The sequence below is a fragment of the Cygnus olor genome, chromosome 18 (genome assembly GCF_009769625.2).
Source record: "Cygnus olor isolate bCygOlo1 chromosome 18, bCygOlo1.pri.v2, whole genome shotgun sequence".
Classification (NCBI taxonomy): domain Eukaryota; kingdom Metazoa; phylum Chordata; class Aves; order Anseriformes; family Anatidae; genus Cygnus; species Cygnus olor.
The window spans coordinates 1880782-1898286 of NC_049186.1; the positions used below are offsets into that span (position 1 = coordinate 1880782).

The 17505-nt window shown below is 37.9% G+C and overlaps 1 protein-coding gene across 10 annotated transcripts in view; it reads right to left on the reverse strand.

Moving 5' to 3' along the window:
- Positions 1–17505, reverse strand: part of MYH10 (myosin heavy chain 10) — a 103117-nt gene that overhangs the window by 13597 nt on the left and 72015 nt on the right. For 9 of the 10 annotated variants that reach the window (XM_040530504.1, XM_040530496.1, XM_040530503.1 and 6 more), the window contains 16 exons: positions 17241–17414; positions 15371–15485; positions 11665–11858; positions 11141–11262; positions 10754–10823; positions 10494–10654; positions 9746–9854; positions 9532–9663; positions 8372–8578; positions 6883–7020; positions 6130–6253; positions 3777–3948; positions 2851–3063; positions 2604–2748; positions 1036–1242; positions 119–223 (listed from right to left, as the gene is read on the reverse strand). In XM_040530504.1, the coding sequence (XP_040386438.1) occupies positions 119–223; positions 1036–1242; positions 2604–2748; positions 2851–3063; positions 3777–3948; positions 6130–6253; positions 6883–7020; positions 8372–8578; positions 9532–9663; positions 9746–9854; positions 10494–10654; positions 10754–10823; positions 11141–11262; positions 11665–11858; positions 15371–15485; positions 17241–17414 (2388 nt within the window). Of the gene's footprint in view, positions 1–118; positions 224–1035; positions 1243–2603; positions 2749–2850; positions 3064–3776; positions 3949–6129; positions 6254–6882; positions 7021–8371; positions 8579–9531; positions 9664–9745; positions 9855–10493; positions 10655–10753; positions 10824–11140; positions 11263–11664; positions 11859–14278; positions 14342–15370; positions 15486–17240; positions 17415–17505 lie in introns of all 10 variants that reach the window. The other variant, XM_040530506.1, reaches the window with a different exon arrangement.

Below are 17505 nucleotides of genomic sequence, written 5' to 3' on the forward strand. Positions count from 1 at the left end.
AGATTCTACCCAGGGGACTTTCAGAACCATGAAAGAAAGTGTATTTTCTGCCATGCAGTTAGTATTTCAATGAGAATCAAAGCCTGAGAGCAAATTTCAAGCTGCACTGCACACACACCTGTGTATCCTGAAGCTGCGATTCCAAACTAGCTGCATCCTTGGCAAATTTGATGCCTTTCTTCTCTGCTTCCTCCAGGAGACTTGAGACATTATCCAATTCATTCTGCAAAGCAAGCAGTATAAAGGTAACACCATGCAGCCGACTCACAGCAAATCCTACATCCCACTGGGAGCTGGAGCTTCAGAAAACAAAGCTCAACAACAAATCCCAAGCATGGCAAGACAACATTAGATCCCAGCAGAGAGATAGATACCACTAGCTAAAAATATAGAAGATTGACTAGAAACAAAGTTGGAAGTCAAACCTGAACTTCAGTGGTATAACATGGCAGGCATGCCATTTAGCAGAGCATGTCGTTCTAATATCTGCATGCCAATATCTGCATTCAGAGTTAAATGCTATCTTTAATTATAGGGCCATATACCTTACGGGATCATGGATTCAGGGATTATCAGGGTGGCAGCTGGGTTCAAAGCATCAGCGCAAAGGTTACTGCCAGGTGCCAACTCTTGTTATTTTAGGCTATGCTACTTATGGAATACTGTGAGAGACTGCATGGAATCTTCCTCTGAGAAGAACTGGGCCATCCCCTTTCTGAAGTGCTTTAGGTTGAGTTAAAGTACTCATTGCCATAGTTCAAAACGTCAGTCTTGGCTCCTTTTTGCTCATTTTCTTTTTTTTCATTTTTTTTTTCTTTTTGGGCTGTCTGCTTCAGATGCACGCCACCACTTTAAGGGCCCTCGAGTACACGCAAGTGCATGACTGAGGTCACCTCCCATGGCAACTACAAGCCCAGCTCCCATGAACGTAACTGCATCTTTGAAAGACGTTTCTCCTAGTTATTTCTGTATACGTTTGAGGCTTTTACTTTCTTGCCTATTTTTCAGCAGTTTAGGACTTCCATAAAGCCTTACCTGCAGCTTGTTAGCTTTCTCCGCCAGCTCCACCCTCAGTCTTTCACCTTCAGTGACCTTAGCAGTTAGTTCTTGTACCTGAGCATCAAGCTTCTTCCTCTTATGCTCAGACTCTGCCTTGACCTGCTGCAATACCTTCACTTCACAGGCCAACTCCTTGTTGTCAGACTCTAGGCCTTGCTTGTTTTTTTCAAGATTTGCTTTGAACTAGGAAAGAAAAAGAAAAATTCAACACTGTTACACATCAATAACGTCTTCTGCTAAAAAATATATTCAGTCCAGCAAATCTGGTTTACAAGGTCGAAGATAAAACAAGAGCTTGGCACATTGCGAGTAGAGTGTTTAAAGCGTTGCCATGTGAGATTCTGTGTATGTTAGCCAAAGACAAGTTAATGCAAGTTAATCCACCTGCAGACACCACAGGTATCAGCGAGCACCAGAAGACACTTCCATGACAAGAACTGGGACATCAGTGCTGTAAAATGACAGAGTAGCACTGTAAGTAGGAAGGAATGTGCCCATTAACAGATCAGCATGGCTCATCTCACAGAAATAAAGGGAAAGATATTAACTAAAGCTGCCCTGATTTTAGTAGGCATAGCAGCCTGGAAGTGCATAACAAAGCACTTTTACCACTGTTCTGACATTTGTCAAAAATCTTTTGAAATCTCTCTTATGCCAATTACTTTAAGTCCCGTTCTTACTATATCACCAAAACTGACATTATCTCAGAGGACCTTTGTTTAAAATTGTGGCGTATTTTTCCATCTTTTCATACTGTTATTGACGACATTAAATGAACAAGAAGAGAGTATATGCATGAGATCTTCAGGTGAGAAAATGTAATTCTCACCAGCATTAACTGCTGTATTTCTCAGTATTTTAAGGAAGTCCCTACATAAAACATGTACTCCCTACATAAAAATATTACTACAGTATATGAATTGTCCATGAATTTGTGAACAACCATTACTATAACTGCCTACAGATTTATATATTTTGTCAGTATCGGAACAAGACACTCAGACAGCATTATTCCTACTAGTGTAGCCTGAGTGCAATAACAAGGTGGTGCCTCCTCCTACCTGCTCTGGTTACCAGAAAAGACATTACAGCTGTCCAAATAGGCAAGACGCTCCACAGATATCTAGCACTGGAGTTCACAGGACAAGTGCTAAGTTAAGAGTATCTGGATTACACTATCTTCACTCAACTTGGTTATTTGTGAGTCCTGATGCTACAGTTACCATATTTGGAAGCATTCTGCTATTCTCTCATGCTGAGAACTGCTTTTCACCAAATAAGCATGTGGCCAGCTGGATAATTCCCAGGTGACTTTTATCTCTAGGTACACTGTTTCCAAGTCTAATGAAGACTTTTCAGACAGATGCCAAGACTATCTAATAGTTACATGTGTGATGTAGTTGATTCAATTACAATAGTAACATATGGAAAGAGAAAGACAACTTAGCTCTGCAGATGTCAGTGGAAGGGACTGGAACAGTTACATTACTTGCGTAAAATCCTGAGGCAGAACAATACATTTCTGTAATTCATTTTCTGCTTACTCTTTTGGCCTGTTCAAGCTGTTCAGAGAGCTCTTCCAAGGCAGTAGCATGTCTCTGCCTGATTTCCTGGATCTGTGCTTCATGGTTCTTGGTTTCCTCTTCAATTGCTTTCTTCAACTCAGCCACCTCCTGCTCACGCTTTGTCCTAGAGCAAGCATCAAGGATTATCAAAAAAAGTCAACATTTTAGTCTTTGGTAAATTAAAGATTATTTTTTATTAGTGCCTTACACAGGTGTATGACCCTACCTCAGCTCTTGCTGTGCTGCAGTGGTATCCAAGGTATCTTCCAGTTCAGTTTTTAAAGCCTCCAACTCTTCACTTAGATCTCTTTTCTGCTTTTCTGCCTTGTTGCGTGATGCTTTCTCAGATTCAAGATCCTCCTGGAGTTCTGCAATTTGAGCCTGCAACTCTCTTATCACTTTCAGTGCATTGTTTTTTTGAACTGCTTCTTCATCACCTCTGTTAAACAGGGGCACAGCAGTTAATAATTCTTAGCCTCAGATCTATTCTCATAACAGTCTGGCTTTAATTATATACACAAATGATAGTTTAGAAAAAAGAGACTTTGTAAAACTTTTTAGGTAGTGCAGTAGCAGTTTTCTTAACGTCTTGACAAGCGCAATGCCTCAAGATGCACTATAAGAATCATCAACCTTTCAAGTTAACATCCAAGTATTGCAGTTTTGTAAACGCCACTAAACACTGTTCCAAAAATGCACCCTGTTTGTAGAATTTTCTTTCTGCAAAATAACAAATCATTATTCAATATAATATAAACACCCTTTATTTTTTGTGTGACAGCAAGGCTACTGCACAAGTCTTGATAATTTATCCCAATCACTGGAAATACTCTGACCATTAAGACAACTCACTGACAATCTCATGTTTTTCCCTCGTAAGCCTGAACTCTGGAGACTAAAAAGCTTATAAAGATCCAATGCTAGTTTCACAAGTATACAATTTTTTGTCTGCTTTGTAGAGCAAGGACACAGATAAAACACTAAGTTCCTTTTTTGCCATGTCCACTCACAGCACATGGATGGCTACAGATGCCCTAGCACAAATGTGAACTGGCTTGTGTTAATATTCCCAGTTCTATACAACTGAAAAGCAGGCTGGTAGAGTAGCTTTCCACCACTTTTCTGTAGTCATAAGCCCTATGGTGCTCTGACCTGGCAAGAGCAGCCTGCAGCTCTTCTTCTTTCTTTGCCAGCTGGATCTTCAGTTCTTCAATCTGGGCTTGCAGCTCAGCTATTTGGTCCTGTAGGTCTGTTGTTTCACCATCAAGTTTTCTTTTAGCTTTTTCCAATTCTTGACGGGTCTTCTCCTCCTTTTTTAAGCGCTCTAGGAAAGTGACAAAGATTTATCAGTGTTGTGTTTTTTTTCTTCCAATTACCCTCAGACAGTTCATGGGCAGGGGAACAGGGTGGAAGGAAGGGTGGAAGTTTAGTTTATACTGTGTCAATTCTTTCTCCAGTCTGTAACTGGAAGGCTGACAGGGAAAAATGAAATAACGAAGCAGAGCTTTATGACATAGAAAGTTAAGAAAAAAGTCGGCAACTCTAGAGGAAGGAAAGTTTGAGGGGAACAGAAACAACCCAATCTTGACAGAAAATAGGAATGGGATCTAAGAGAAGGGCAGCTTGAGCTGTTAGGACAGATGATAACAGACATACGGGTTCAAAAACGAAGATCAGCTAAGGCTTGAAAAAAGTGACAGTTCGCATAGTTTTTGAAGGGCTAGGCAAGACTCCAAAAGGTCTTCTGGAAAATAATACAGATTTAAGAAAACTTAGACAATCACAGTTTTTGGAAACATCTGTGCCATTAAGTCACATCGCATTGGTATTTAGCAAGGTTTGTGACCCTTAGAGTAATTTGCTTTTCAAGCTGATATACTCCTGCCCTGAGGCATTTCTTTTTGAAAGACATCCACTGATCGGTGCCATAGCAATACAATGCATTTAGTTTATCTGCCTGTTGTTTGAGCAAGATAGTTCCTAGCTGCATTGTTTAGCAGTTTGCTAATGGATAGGTATGTTAATAAACTAAAGTGACAGGAAGGTTTTGCCAAATCACTAGTTCTTAGCATAGCATTAGCACAATTCTACATACGTTATCATAAATTATTAGACTTAGTCAATGTTTTGTGGGTCTTCTGTGTACAGATTTCTTTTACATCCTGGATTAAGACCTCATCTTCTATATAGAAAGAGAGCCATGCTCAAGAATCATCTCTTAGTGCCACCCAGGGCAATTTAGGATTTTCCAGAAAAAAGACTAATAGTCTCTCTAAACAATTCTTGACCAAAAAATTGCACTTTCCCTTCTGTTTTCACATTACAGTTCTCAGGAGCTTTAGATAGAACATTGTCACAAGACCCAATTTTGTAATTGAGAAAGCTCACAGTAAACTGAATTATTTTTTGGTCCAAATTTCAGTGCCTAACAGTGCCAAGACCCTAGCAGAGAAAGCTTTAAGGCTTCTTGAACTATCTCCAACAGTAAATATTATTCTACAGTGTTTCACTAGCCAATAAATTGCATGCCTTATAGTTAAGCTTTAATTTCCATTTTTTTGGTCATCCAAAATATGTCTTGGAATGGCACCATAACCAAACCCATCTGTCAAATATCTTCAAAAACATTAATCTTGATTTGAGCAAACAACTACTCAAGCATTTTTTTCCAGTTAACAAGCTTTACCTATGCTCACCTTACGGTCTCAATGATTTTTAAAGAAAAGGCACATCAATCCCCTACTATCCCTATTAGTTCAATACCTACTTATAACAGAAAATTAAGCTTCGCTATTCTTCCCATAAGCACATCCATTTTAAAAGATGTAGTAAGACATGCCATAATAAAGTTGGTGAAAAACCATTTCCAAATTAGGACACGAAGAGCAATTTTGCCTTATATTTTGCAGCTTGGACTTGGCAGTTTCTTCACATTGTGTAATAGCTATGTACCACTTTTTTTTTTTTTTTTTTTAAATCAAGAAGGGTTACATATAGGGCAGGTTTAGCCTGTGACAATATAGCTAAACAATCCAGAACAAACGGACAGAGAAATTGAACTATTTTTGATAAACAAAACATTAACAAAACAAAACAATTCAGATTTGCTTAGGCTTCTAATATGCTTTGGCTAGTAACACTATTTCAGAAATATGTTTGCCTAATATGCTATTTAGAAAAGTGTAGCAATGTCACAAGGCAGATGTTTTACTTTGTTACTAAAAGAATTCCTGCAACATCATGAATTTCAGAATGCATCTAACTGAAACAATCTCAAAACTGAAAAACAAGTTAAAGAAGAGTAAGATGGAGCAGCCAGATGCAACAAGCCTTGAAAAAGCACAGTTTCTGACAAGATAGATAACAAATAACAGCTATTAAGGTATCCACATGTAAGGGTATGTTTAGCAGAATGGGACAGATACTGCATACGCTGTGACAGGTGATCCATTCCTCTCTGGTGTCACCTCCCAGTTGTTAATAGGCAAATGTAGTAAGAACAAACCTTCTAGATCGGTGATCATCATCTCTTGTTTGTTCTTGAGTTTGGCCAAGTTTTTGGCCTTTTCTTCTTCTTCAGCCAGCTGAGAAGTACATTCAGCAATTCGATCCTCCATCAGCTTCTTTTCCTAGTTAGGAGAAAGGGCAGGGGTGTGTGTAGAGAATAACTTCTAAAAGATGACTCAAAGAGTCTCTAAACAGCACAAATAACTGAACGTATGAAATCCATATAGAGGTCTCACATACAGTGTATTAATACGTTTCATTTCATGTGACTGACCCATCAATCTTAGGGATCAATTTGAATAGTATAGAAACATGAACATTTGTTTTCCCAAGAATGAGAGATTTGGAATTTAAGGCATGGAAGGTCTTGTTTCTGTACAGCATTTACTGCACGCTTTTGGAAAACCAGGTCACTTTCACTTGTCATCCAAGAGCATCTGTATAGATCAGAGAAAACAATGGTAGCATCTGTGTGGCTAACAAAGAACAACCGTAGCTATGACAAACAATGTTTAAAGCTCTTAGATTAGAAGACTCATGAAACCATTAAGAACACATGGCAAATGCCACCCTTTTAAAGTTCATTTCTGAAAAACTCCAAGTCTCTCAGCTTCAACCTGTTCAAACCCCACAAGTCTTCAAGGTACGAACTCTAATGGTAAGATAGCAGCAGCTTCAAACGTTTTGAGAACCATCACTTGCATTACTAACACTTATGAGCAGAATCTCTAGCCATGCATACTGGTCTCACCTTCAAAAATTTGGAATTTTGGTCCTCCAACAGTAGGATCTCTTCTTCCATCTTCTTGATTTTAGCTTCAGCTGTCACTTTTTCAAGCTGCAACTTCTGTCTAGCTCCCTCCTCCTCATCAAGCTGTTCCTCTAGGTCCTGGGAAGAAAGGCAAGTGCATGTGTGCATTTTCCAGGTTACCTACGTGTCAACATTTTATTTCTTTTGCTGGGTGGAAAAGTATTATTTTAAAGAGCCAGTTGCCCTAAATAAAACTAAAAAAATACTTTTATTTTATTGATATTGTAAATGAATCTAACAAACTGGTAATGAAATTAAGGGCCATGTGACACACATGGAATTTTTTTTTTTGTACTCTGTATTTTAGATTTGGCTGAAGCATGCTCTCTAGGAAACACATACTCACTCCACTACAATCTTTCACCTTCCTGATTTTGCACATAAAATAAAAATCCATCACAGAGGGAAAATAGACCCAGCACTACCTAATGACAAACAAGTTATTTTGGGTTTTATGTCAAATACTTCCTAGCACACTGCATCTGAATAGGGCCTCGGGTATAACAGTGTAATCATCTGGGAAGAGACTCACACTGAAATCAGGAGACTGAATTCCTGTAGTCTAGAGCTCACATTACAGCTGAAATTGTTCAGAGATTGGCACAAATACTTAAATACTAGCAGAAAAGTAATAATTTATTGTGCTTCTCTTCATTCATCAATACTTATTAAAAGTCATCACAAGCTGTGGGATGTGGGATTTATCTCCCCTTCAAGTACTTTGAGTATTTTGAAAGATAGTTAAGTTATGGATCCCCCCAACCCATAAGGATTTTAAGGTCTCCAGGTGTTCAAAGGGAAGCATCTGAAGTCTTCACAAAAAAACTCACTCAAAGGAGATGAAGTTGTTTCATAAAAATACAAAGGAGGAATATTCTTCATGATAATCACTGGATTTAATCAAAAAACATTTTCTTATAGAATCATAGAACAGCCTGGGGTAGAAGGGACCTTAAAGATCACCTAGTTCCACCCCCTCTGCCATGGGCAGGGATGCCACCCTTGGATGCCCAGAGCCTCATTCAATGTGGTGTCGAACACCTCCAGGGATGGGGCATCCACAACCGGTATTGTAACTGATATTATCCCATCAGTCTCTAGAAACAAGCAGGTAAGACCCATGCAGCTATTCCTGGTTCCTGCCCACTCAGAAGTGCTTGCTGCCTTTAGTCCTCTATCTGCATAAGCAATAGATAGAACAGTGCATTTTGACTTTTCTGCTTTTTCTTTCCTCATCCTCACACCTTTGGAGCCCACAGAAATCTAAACACACTGAATATAGTAAGATAAAAGAAAAAATTCAAATTAATTTTATTCCATATGTGGTGCTAAGGAACTGACTTCCTCCTTGCTGTGGAGGTGGTAAGCTTTCCTACCCTTAACCGTCTTGTTTGCATGCTTTTCCATTTCCGGATACCAAGAGGCATACCTGAATATGGCCCTGCATTTTCTTTTTCTCATTCTGCAATATTTGATTTCTTTCTTCCTCCTCCTCAACCCTGGACTCCAAGTCATGGAGAATTTCTTCCAGCTCTTGTTTTTTGGCAGCCAAGCGAGCCCTCATCTCCTCAGCTTCTGCAAAGAGCTCCGTCTCAGCCTGCAGCTGCTCTGCAAGAATGTTTTTCTCTTCTAGAAGCTGCAAATATTAGACAAGTAGTACAAAGTTGTAAAGCAGTAAAAACTTGATGCTTTGAAGTCTCTTGTGAGACTACACACATATGACAACTACGAAGTTACCTAAAGACTAAGTTCTGCTCCAATTCCTGACTACCTGGTTCACATCCAAAAGTGAAAACTTAGCACAGGGCTTTTTCAGCAGTCCAGAAGACCCCAACTCCAGGAATAGGGCTACAGCAACAATCACTCAACTGCCCCTCCCATTTTAAGGAACAGACCCCACCAGTGCACCTGCCCCACTTGCACTGTTCTACAAGCAACAAAAAGGTGAGGGAAATGCCTGTTTGCTGGAACCATCCCTCATCCTTGCACAGCAGCAGAGCAGTGTCATAGGTAGCCGGAGGGAGGCTGGCTCTTGCAGTCACTGGAATAAAACTGAAACATTACCTCTTGCTGTGTAAACTCAAGAATAGGAATTAAAATCTTCCCATTCTAGATATCCATCACAGTTATATCATGTCTCAACTACCACAGTGACAAATACGTATCTGTCTGTATTGACACATTTTCAGCTGTTCTTCAAATTGGTGCCAGTCTTACTTACTATAAATTCATTTATGTTTTGCCCAATAACTGTCAAAATTTTTTCCCTATGTCCCCGTGACACAGCATGGAAATATGCCACCCTGAAAGCATAATTGAAGAGAAAAATGCTGCTGCTAGTGAGGTTCTTTCAAAGCCAGGGAACACTAACAGAACTATTATTTTGCCTTTTTTTCCCTTTAATACAGTATTTCCACGTTCCTGAAGGAATGCTCAACTTTTATTTTCCTGTTTTTAGCCAAGTGTGAAGGCAGTTAACTCATCTGATAAAAACAGTATTTTGATCAGAGGCCTCTCCTACACGCCTCCCTCAACACAGGACGTAGTGCAACACATTTCACATATTAAAAGCTGATTTGCAGCACAAACCTGTTGATGTTTCCTTTCCATTTCCTCAAGTTCTGCTTCTACTTTTGTCTGTTTTTCTTTCACCTTCATTAGTTCTTCATCCTTGGCTTGAAGTTCTTCTTCTTGACGAGTCACCTGAAGAAGAGGCTTCACCTGCAAAGTTTTGAAATGAACAAGTGAGAAACCACATTCACCTATTTACAAAAGTCAAAGAAAGTAACAGAATATAACAAACCTTTGTGAAGACTCTCCACCACTGCCAGTGCCTAAGCTTTAAATATGCAGCACAATTCCTCTGCAGGATTTTCAGTGCACTCAGTTGCTGCTGTTTCTTTGCAAAGGCCCTGAAGACAGAAAGAGCAAAACACTTCATGTTAAAAACATCATATGCACCCATCTGTTTTTTGTTGTTTTTTTTTTTTTGTTTGTTTTTTTACAAAGGTTACCCAACCCTAGAGCACTTGCAGACCATTTTTTATTTATTTTTTTAAGTTTTAATGACTATATTGATTTAATCATAAGTCAATCACTTAACTGCTTAAGTAAAGGGGATAGGCAAGAGCTGGATTCCATTTTCCAAATGCTATTTGTTAACAGACTTTTTCCTCAAAGAGATAAAAATCAGGATGGATTAGACAGTGAACTCCCCCTTAGTTTCATAAAAACAGCTTTCCAGAGTACTTCTGAGAACTTATGATGGAGCAGGTGAGATTTTTTGCAATCATTAGCCATATTAAAGTAAACAGCTCCATGAGTCATAAAGCCAAGACCTAGAAAAGCAGATATTGTTATGGAATGAAGGTACAAAGTCTGATTAGAATTAGTAGGTGAAGACTTACCTCTTTGCCTTGGACACAACTACAATATTTCAGGCAACATATTTGCTTAAGAAAAATCTCTCTTTAGATAGAAGTTTTGAAGCCAAGCTACCTATCAAAGAGACTTGTGATCACAAGCAGATCCAGTCATAAAAGCACACATACTTTCTAGCCAGGTATCCTCTGCAGACTGCCTGGAAGAAGATGATAATGTCTGTGATCTTCAGATCTCGTTCTTCTTCTAAGTGTGCCAAGACACCAGCCCGGAAAAATATCTTGCTCTGTCCAATTCTGTATAAGTTGGGGTCCAGCTCTAAGGCTCTGATCTACATGGATAGACAAGTATATGGCTTTTATGTCAAGAAAAGGACATTTTTTGTTTCAACTTTTCAATGTTTTAACAATATTTAGGCATAAATACTTACCATTCGCTCACAGGCTTGCTTACCATCCATAAAACCTTTTGGAATTGCATTGGGAGTAAGGATCTCATACCTTGAAGTCAAATAAAAAAAGAGTCTTTATATTTACCAGTAATCTATATTTTTAGAAACCCATACAGGTATTATCACCAAGTGCATGACTAAGAAGTTCCTCCATAAAGTTTTTCCAGAAATCCATTTTAGGTTGGTTTACCTTCCTTATTCACTTTAGGATAAACTAAGCATTTAACTGCTTTGAGTTCAAACCACTTCAAGACATCACACACTGATATGGATTTTGTTCTACTTGTATTTTTTTTTTCCTTCCAATAATTTAACAAGAAACTTCATCTCAAAAATAAAAACCTCAAGAGACTATGCACATGTTACCTCTGTCTGAATTCCTGGAAGACTATCCTGTTTGGAAATCCTTGTCGACAAATCCTTATTCCTTCCAAAACACCATTGCAACGAAGCTGATCTAGAACTAGGTGTGGATCCAATTTTCCAGCCTGGACAAACAAAAACATGGTTTTTAAACTTTTAATTTGCAATCATGAAAAACTGCAGTTTAAATTTTTCAAGATACTCTCTATAAAGTCAACTGTCTAAATCGGGGGTGCATTTGGGAATACTGAGAAGATATTCATAGAATGGTTTGGGCTGGAAAGGACATTAAGGACCATCTAGTTCCAACCCTGCTGCCATGGGCAGGGACACCTTCCACTAGATCAAGTTACCCAAAGCAACTACTAGATCAGGTAGCACAAAGCATATTGGTCAGCATGAAAGCTTTGCAACACCTGCCTTCTGATTTCAAAGGGAATACCCAGAGAGCATGAATAATTTAAAGTGCACATACATACTCTTATTAATAAGGAGAAAGAATCCAAGGAGTAGTCTGTAGCACATACCCTCTTTTCATGATTTGGAATGATGCAGCGAACAAAATTGGGATTAGTGTTTCGGAGCGTTGCCATCAGCTTGGTGAGAGACTCTTTGTACAGTTGCCCAACAGTACGAAACATGCCCTTCTTGGTCTTGTATGCAGAGCCAAAAGCAGTCTCTGTTATTCCAGTGACCTGATCCAGACCGACAATACGATCCACTGGGAAGGACAAGAGAAAATAATTAAGTGAACCTTAATCTTTGTCTGGTATAAAGATGCACAGAAAGAAGAGCAATAGTGCAGCAGCAAAAGCTTTGTGGAACAAATGACAGAAGATGCCATCAGTAGGCAAGGCAGTCAGCAGGTATTAGGGACGCTGTGCAGAAGCAGTGGAACCAGAAGCCACAAACTTATACAGCATAGTGTAGCTTTAGTAGGAACCTACTAAAATATCCAGCTCTTTACTTGCAGTTCCACATGACCAGTAAAGCCATTTTCTTTAAGTGAACTTTTAAGAAAGACAGTTGCCTAGAAACTGGCAATTCTTCGAATTCTTACAATACAAAATATTTCTGAGTTGAACATTTGGAATTAGTTATCTGTTCATATTTGTTTAAAATGAAGAGTCACTTATGACAATCATATAGGTTAAGTATGAGTTTTACTGAATGCTCAAATTTGTTTGAAGGCAATGATTTACAGAAGAGTTGGAAATAGTATTATTTCAGTGACAAGAGGGGAAAAAGTATTTGCCAGACTTTTGCTAGTCAGAGATTTTGAATAATTCTTTCAAGTTTTATATACAACTGCGGAGACCTCCCTCACCAAAAGAAGGGTTTCAAAACAGGAAAACTGCACACCCATGCACTTCAAAGCTGCCATAAAGCATCAGAATAGAGAAAAGTTTTCTTCAATTTTGAAACATTTTGGGTAAGGATCTCCCTGGCTTCTTCTTTAGCAGCTGACATTACAAATCTGACTGTCATCATTAAGACCCTTAGGCCAAAAACATGAACAAGACTGTGATTCCACGTGCATGTCAACAGTTATTTGAACAGCTTGCTTAAACATGGAAAAAGGTGGCTTACATCTTAATAATAGCTGGTACTTCTTAGTACTGAATAAATATACAACATGCATTGGTTCTCCATGAAATCAAGAGATTATGTAATTTAATTATTATGTAATTTAAGTTTTTGTAATGTTATCTTCAAATTCAGTTACACCAAAGCAAAGGGAAACACTACCAGAATTAGTTTTGTATATAAAGAATCAGAAAGTGTCAGTATTTTGTTTCATACTTGTACGCATATGGCTTTCAAAAGTCTATACAAAACAGGAAGATTAAAAGCAGAAAAATACAGGGCAACAAGTTTGAATAACCACTTTCAAGTCTCGTGTAGCACAGAGCAGAGTCCAGATCCTTCACACATAGTTTTAAATGCAAGAATCTATGTGGCTTATTAGAGTTAGAAGATAAGTTGGTAGCAAGTTGTTCATAAGAGTATATCCCAAATATTTATTTTGAAGCAGAATTGAGTTCTACAGAAGAAGGGGGATAGAAATTACTGGGAATCAATCTTACAGAAGATGAATGTAACAACTTAACATGCACCCAACAGACACCACTAACAACTGGACACCATTCAGTTTTATCTGGCATCTCTAAGACCATGTACAGTTTTAAAATGTTGTGAATAAATCAAAATTAATTTGTGTGTCTTTTCTTTTGCTCCCCTCTGTCCTCCAACTATATTAAGGTCATTTATATTGAAATAATCACTATTAAAGTTAATATGTCTTCCCTGTAGGTTAAGAGCAGTCATTGAACAGCATGAATGAAATTACCTATTGGCTAAAACTTCTCAACTCACACTCTGGTAATTTTTTTTATTTTTTTTATTTTTTAAGTAAACACCACTTGTAGCCTAAAGCATGTAGTATATCGAGAATAGCACGTTTCAAGTAAAAATTGCAAAGTTTGAAGGCACAAGCTTCACACACACATTTCAAAACTTGGAGAGGAAGAAGGGAAGGATGAAGAGGTTGGATAAAAATATCTAAAGCTTCTTCAAAATATCTAAGTAAGTGGTTTAATTTTAATACTTTAAAAAAAGCATGCAATTTCTACAAGGGGAAATATTAAACATGTTTTTAAAATAGAAAAACTCCAGTAAGTCAAGGAGAAATTTATTTCATTTACTCCACTAATAAAACTGCAGCATTTCTGATAGTTTTCATAGATTCTTCACCTCCCCTTCTCAAAAGCCATACCTACATTCTAAAACATCCAGAGTTTTGTCAATGTTGGACTGCAGAAAGAAGCTTGATAGTGTTATAAAGCTTATGCATTGTCTCAAATACTTGGAGCTACCAGAATTATCATTTAAGAAGCAATTCTGGAACTAGGAAGCAACAAACCTTTTCATCTGCAATGCTTAAATGCAATGCATAATATAGATGCTATATGTATGCAGCAGCAACTGAATAGGTATGCACTCAGAACATTTGCCTTGTGGAGGTATACCTAAATTTAGCATGAAATGAAAAAGTTCATGCAAGCCTACGAGCAAAAATGGTTTTCCTGTAGATACAACAGCCCTGCCTTTAGTAGGCCTATGGTTTTTATATCCATTCACCTGGTGGATCATGAAGACCAGTAATATTGTCATAGAAACAGGCTCTCTGAATATTCTGAATCTCTAAGGCAGAGAAACAGCAAAAACAGAAAGACAGAAGAGCAGACACACAAGACACTTCAGTTAGTATACAGAACAGGTTTATCAATTGCAAGCAGACTTAACTGTGCTACAAAGGCTATTAGGCCATAACATATTCCATGCACATTTCAATTATCTGTGGAAGCAGGTTTTGAATGTTTGGACCAAACCACTTTCATTTCTACACATGTACTCAAAAGGGAAGGAGCAGATCCCCAACCAAAAAGTTCTTAATATATTCATTATAACACCTCTCTGCAGCTGAGCCAAGTAAGTACTCCTGAGAAGATGGAAACTCTGAATTAACCTACAGGAACACCTATATCACAAGCTGGAATTTTTCCTGGAGTAAGAAAGTACAGGCTTTATGCACTATGACATGTAAATATACTGTTATTAATATACTGTGATGCTAAAAACTATAAGAGTCCCTGCTTAGTAGTTATTTGGCTTCTTCTGCTTCTTGGAGCATTTTGGGAAAAAATGGCGAGAAATACTTTAAGTTGACGTGCAGGTTAAACTAGTTAAACAGCAACGTGCAGTTCAGTAGGAAAAATATTGCATTTGATTTTAATATGGAATATCTAAGCACTGGTTTGGCTGTTAATGAGTTTTATTTCAGGAAATAAGTTTTCCAGGGTATCACCCACCCCTGCACTGTGCTGCTCATGTAAGATGCAGCTGTTTATATTCAGGACTTCAATGCAGCAAGTCAGGAGTTTTAGACATAATTCTACAGATAAAATTTGACAGAGGTTAACAAGTAGTAGGTGAGTTATCAGTTCAAATAATGAATATGAGAAGCAGCTACTCAGAAATGGCATATGTGCAAAGGACCATAAGAGCAACGCAGCTTCCCTCTTGTACTTTTGGTACTAAACCATAGAGAAAACACTGTAGATATTTACAATGAAGAGGTGGAAGTGAGGACAGAACAGGCACAAAAAAAGAGAACTAATCCAGCAAGGAGAAATCTCTAACAACTTCTGTACTCAGAGCATGACCTCTTACCATCTTTCCAAAGTTCTGCAACAAATTTGTCAGAAGACTGGTGCAAGAGTGTAGCCACGTTGTCATTCAGGGGGTCCATGTTCTTCATCAACCACTCATCTGCCTTGTAGTCTACCTGTAGAGCAGACAAATTGCAAACGGTCACAATACACTACCAGCCTTAATTTTAGATTTTCTTAATTTTAGATTTTCTAGCTTTAAAAATAAGCTTTCAAAACAGTATACTGAACTTTTCTCCCATTCTTTTTAATATTCGCTTGCCAGAAGTTAGTTGTCTCTCCTCAGAGCACTTCAAAGTACCACTAAAATGTATTGTTCTCTTGAAAGAGTAAATAATAATGAATTCAATTTAAACTTAATCTGACTTTTTGCTTACTAGTAGCTAGCATACATTTCTCAGCTTAGCAGTATTAACAAAATAAGGCTTTGCTGTTTGCTGTGAAGATGTAGAAAGAACTCCGACATAGACCTTAATTACTGTACATAAATGCCTAGGTTAAACTAAGAACGTGCTGAAAAAATAAATTTTTAGTTTCACTATAGCAGATCTACCTAAACATTTTGTTCTATACACAAAACAAGGAAAGATCTTATCTTTGAAAGAACCAGTTCTGTGGTTTTGCCATGAAACTATAGCTCAGCAGTTGCAAACTCCATGCTACCAACATGGACTTCATCACAATGCAAAAGAGAGCCCTAAAATATAAAAATCTAACAGAACCTCTGGGTAGCATGGTTTTCCTTCAACCAGACCAAAAGGTAGCTACTTCTAAATAAGGACTTCGGAAGGCAAGCCAAATACAAATACTCTCACCATCTAAAACCAGATGAGAGCATCTTAGTCTTTCTTGCAGAAAGATATTTTACAAGGATTTCACTTTTGAAGGAAATACACACTCAGACTGGTAACTGAAAAGCACCTTCTGTCAGAAGAAGGTAACACAATGCAGGGCCAGTATCACAGAAGTGCCTACAATGTTCTGAAGAATGGCTGGCTGCTGCCAAACAATTACTTCTTTGTACTCGGGTACCAAGATATTTTACTTCATTTTGATTATCTAAAGGTAATCTTTTGTTTCACAGCCAATTTACTATTAACTGTAGCAACAGTGATCGACTATTTCTAAGTTATTATTTTAAATATTGATGCAACACATTTATTTTACTTCTTGCTACAATTATCTAGTTGGCACCACCAAACATTAATGAATAGATATCATTATTATTTGAAATTAAAAGATACTACAATTCAGTCAGTTTCTTCTAAATCAGGGCAAGAAATGGTACTAGGATTAAGTTTGGCTATTTATGAAACTGGTTACATAGTGTGACCCTACAGAATAGACTTGGTGATTATGAAATGTCTACAAAATGCTGACAAGGATTACATGGCTGCTTCATGGACCACTTTACCTTGCATCCAAGCTCTGTCCCTCAGCAGAAAAATAAAGGTTGAATTAACAGTAAAGGTGAAAAGATATCAGCTTAGCTATAGAAGGGAACAGTCTTGTGTTGAACTGAGGGAATAAAGTTGAACACGATGGTACTGACATAGCCCTACTTATGCATTATCAACTTGGGAACAGATACTCAGAATAGACTACTCTAGTAAGCCCTGAAAAAACTCACCTCTGAGACCTGACAACAAAATTTCAGTGAATTGAAATATTTATTTATTTTAATATTAATATTTTTTCATTTCTGTCTGCTATTTGGTAACAAGAGTTCCATTAGAGCACTCCCGTATGTCCAAGAAAATAAAACCAGGCCACCTTCGTGCACAAGTACTTCTAAATTTGGTAGCTATGTACCTCATAATACTTTCCTTAAACCAATGTTTCTAACCAAGTATCTAATATTTAACTCTTACCTTCCCTGCATAATGAATAATGCAGAAGTCTGCTTTGTCCTTGAGCTGTCTTGGCTTCTGGAATTTGGAGTGGGTTCCTTGCTCTTGGACCAATTTTTCCACAAATGTTTTGTCAGTAGCTTTAGGGAACCAGCATTCTTCATCCAGTAATGCTAACACACCAGGAGGATTTGCCTGAAATTCAGATGGATTTTATCTGTGTTACTATTTAACATGCATATATTTCATAATATTTTGTATTCAAAACACGTAATTGAATGCCACA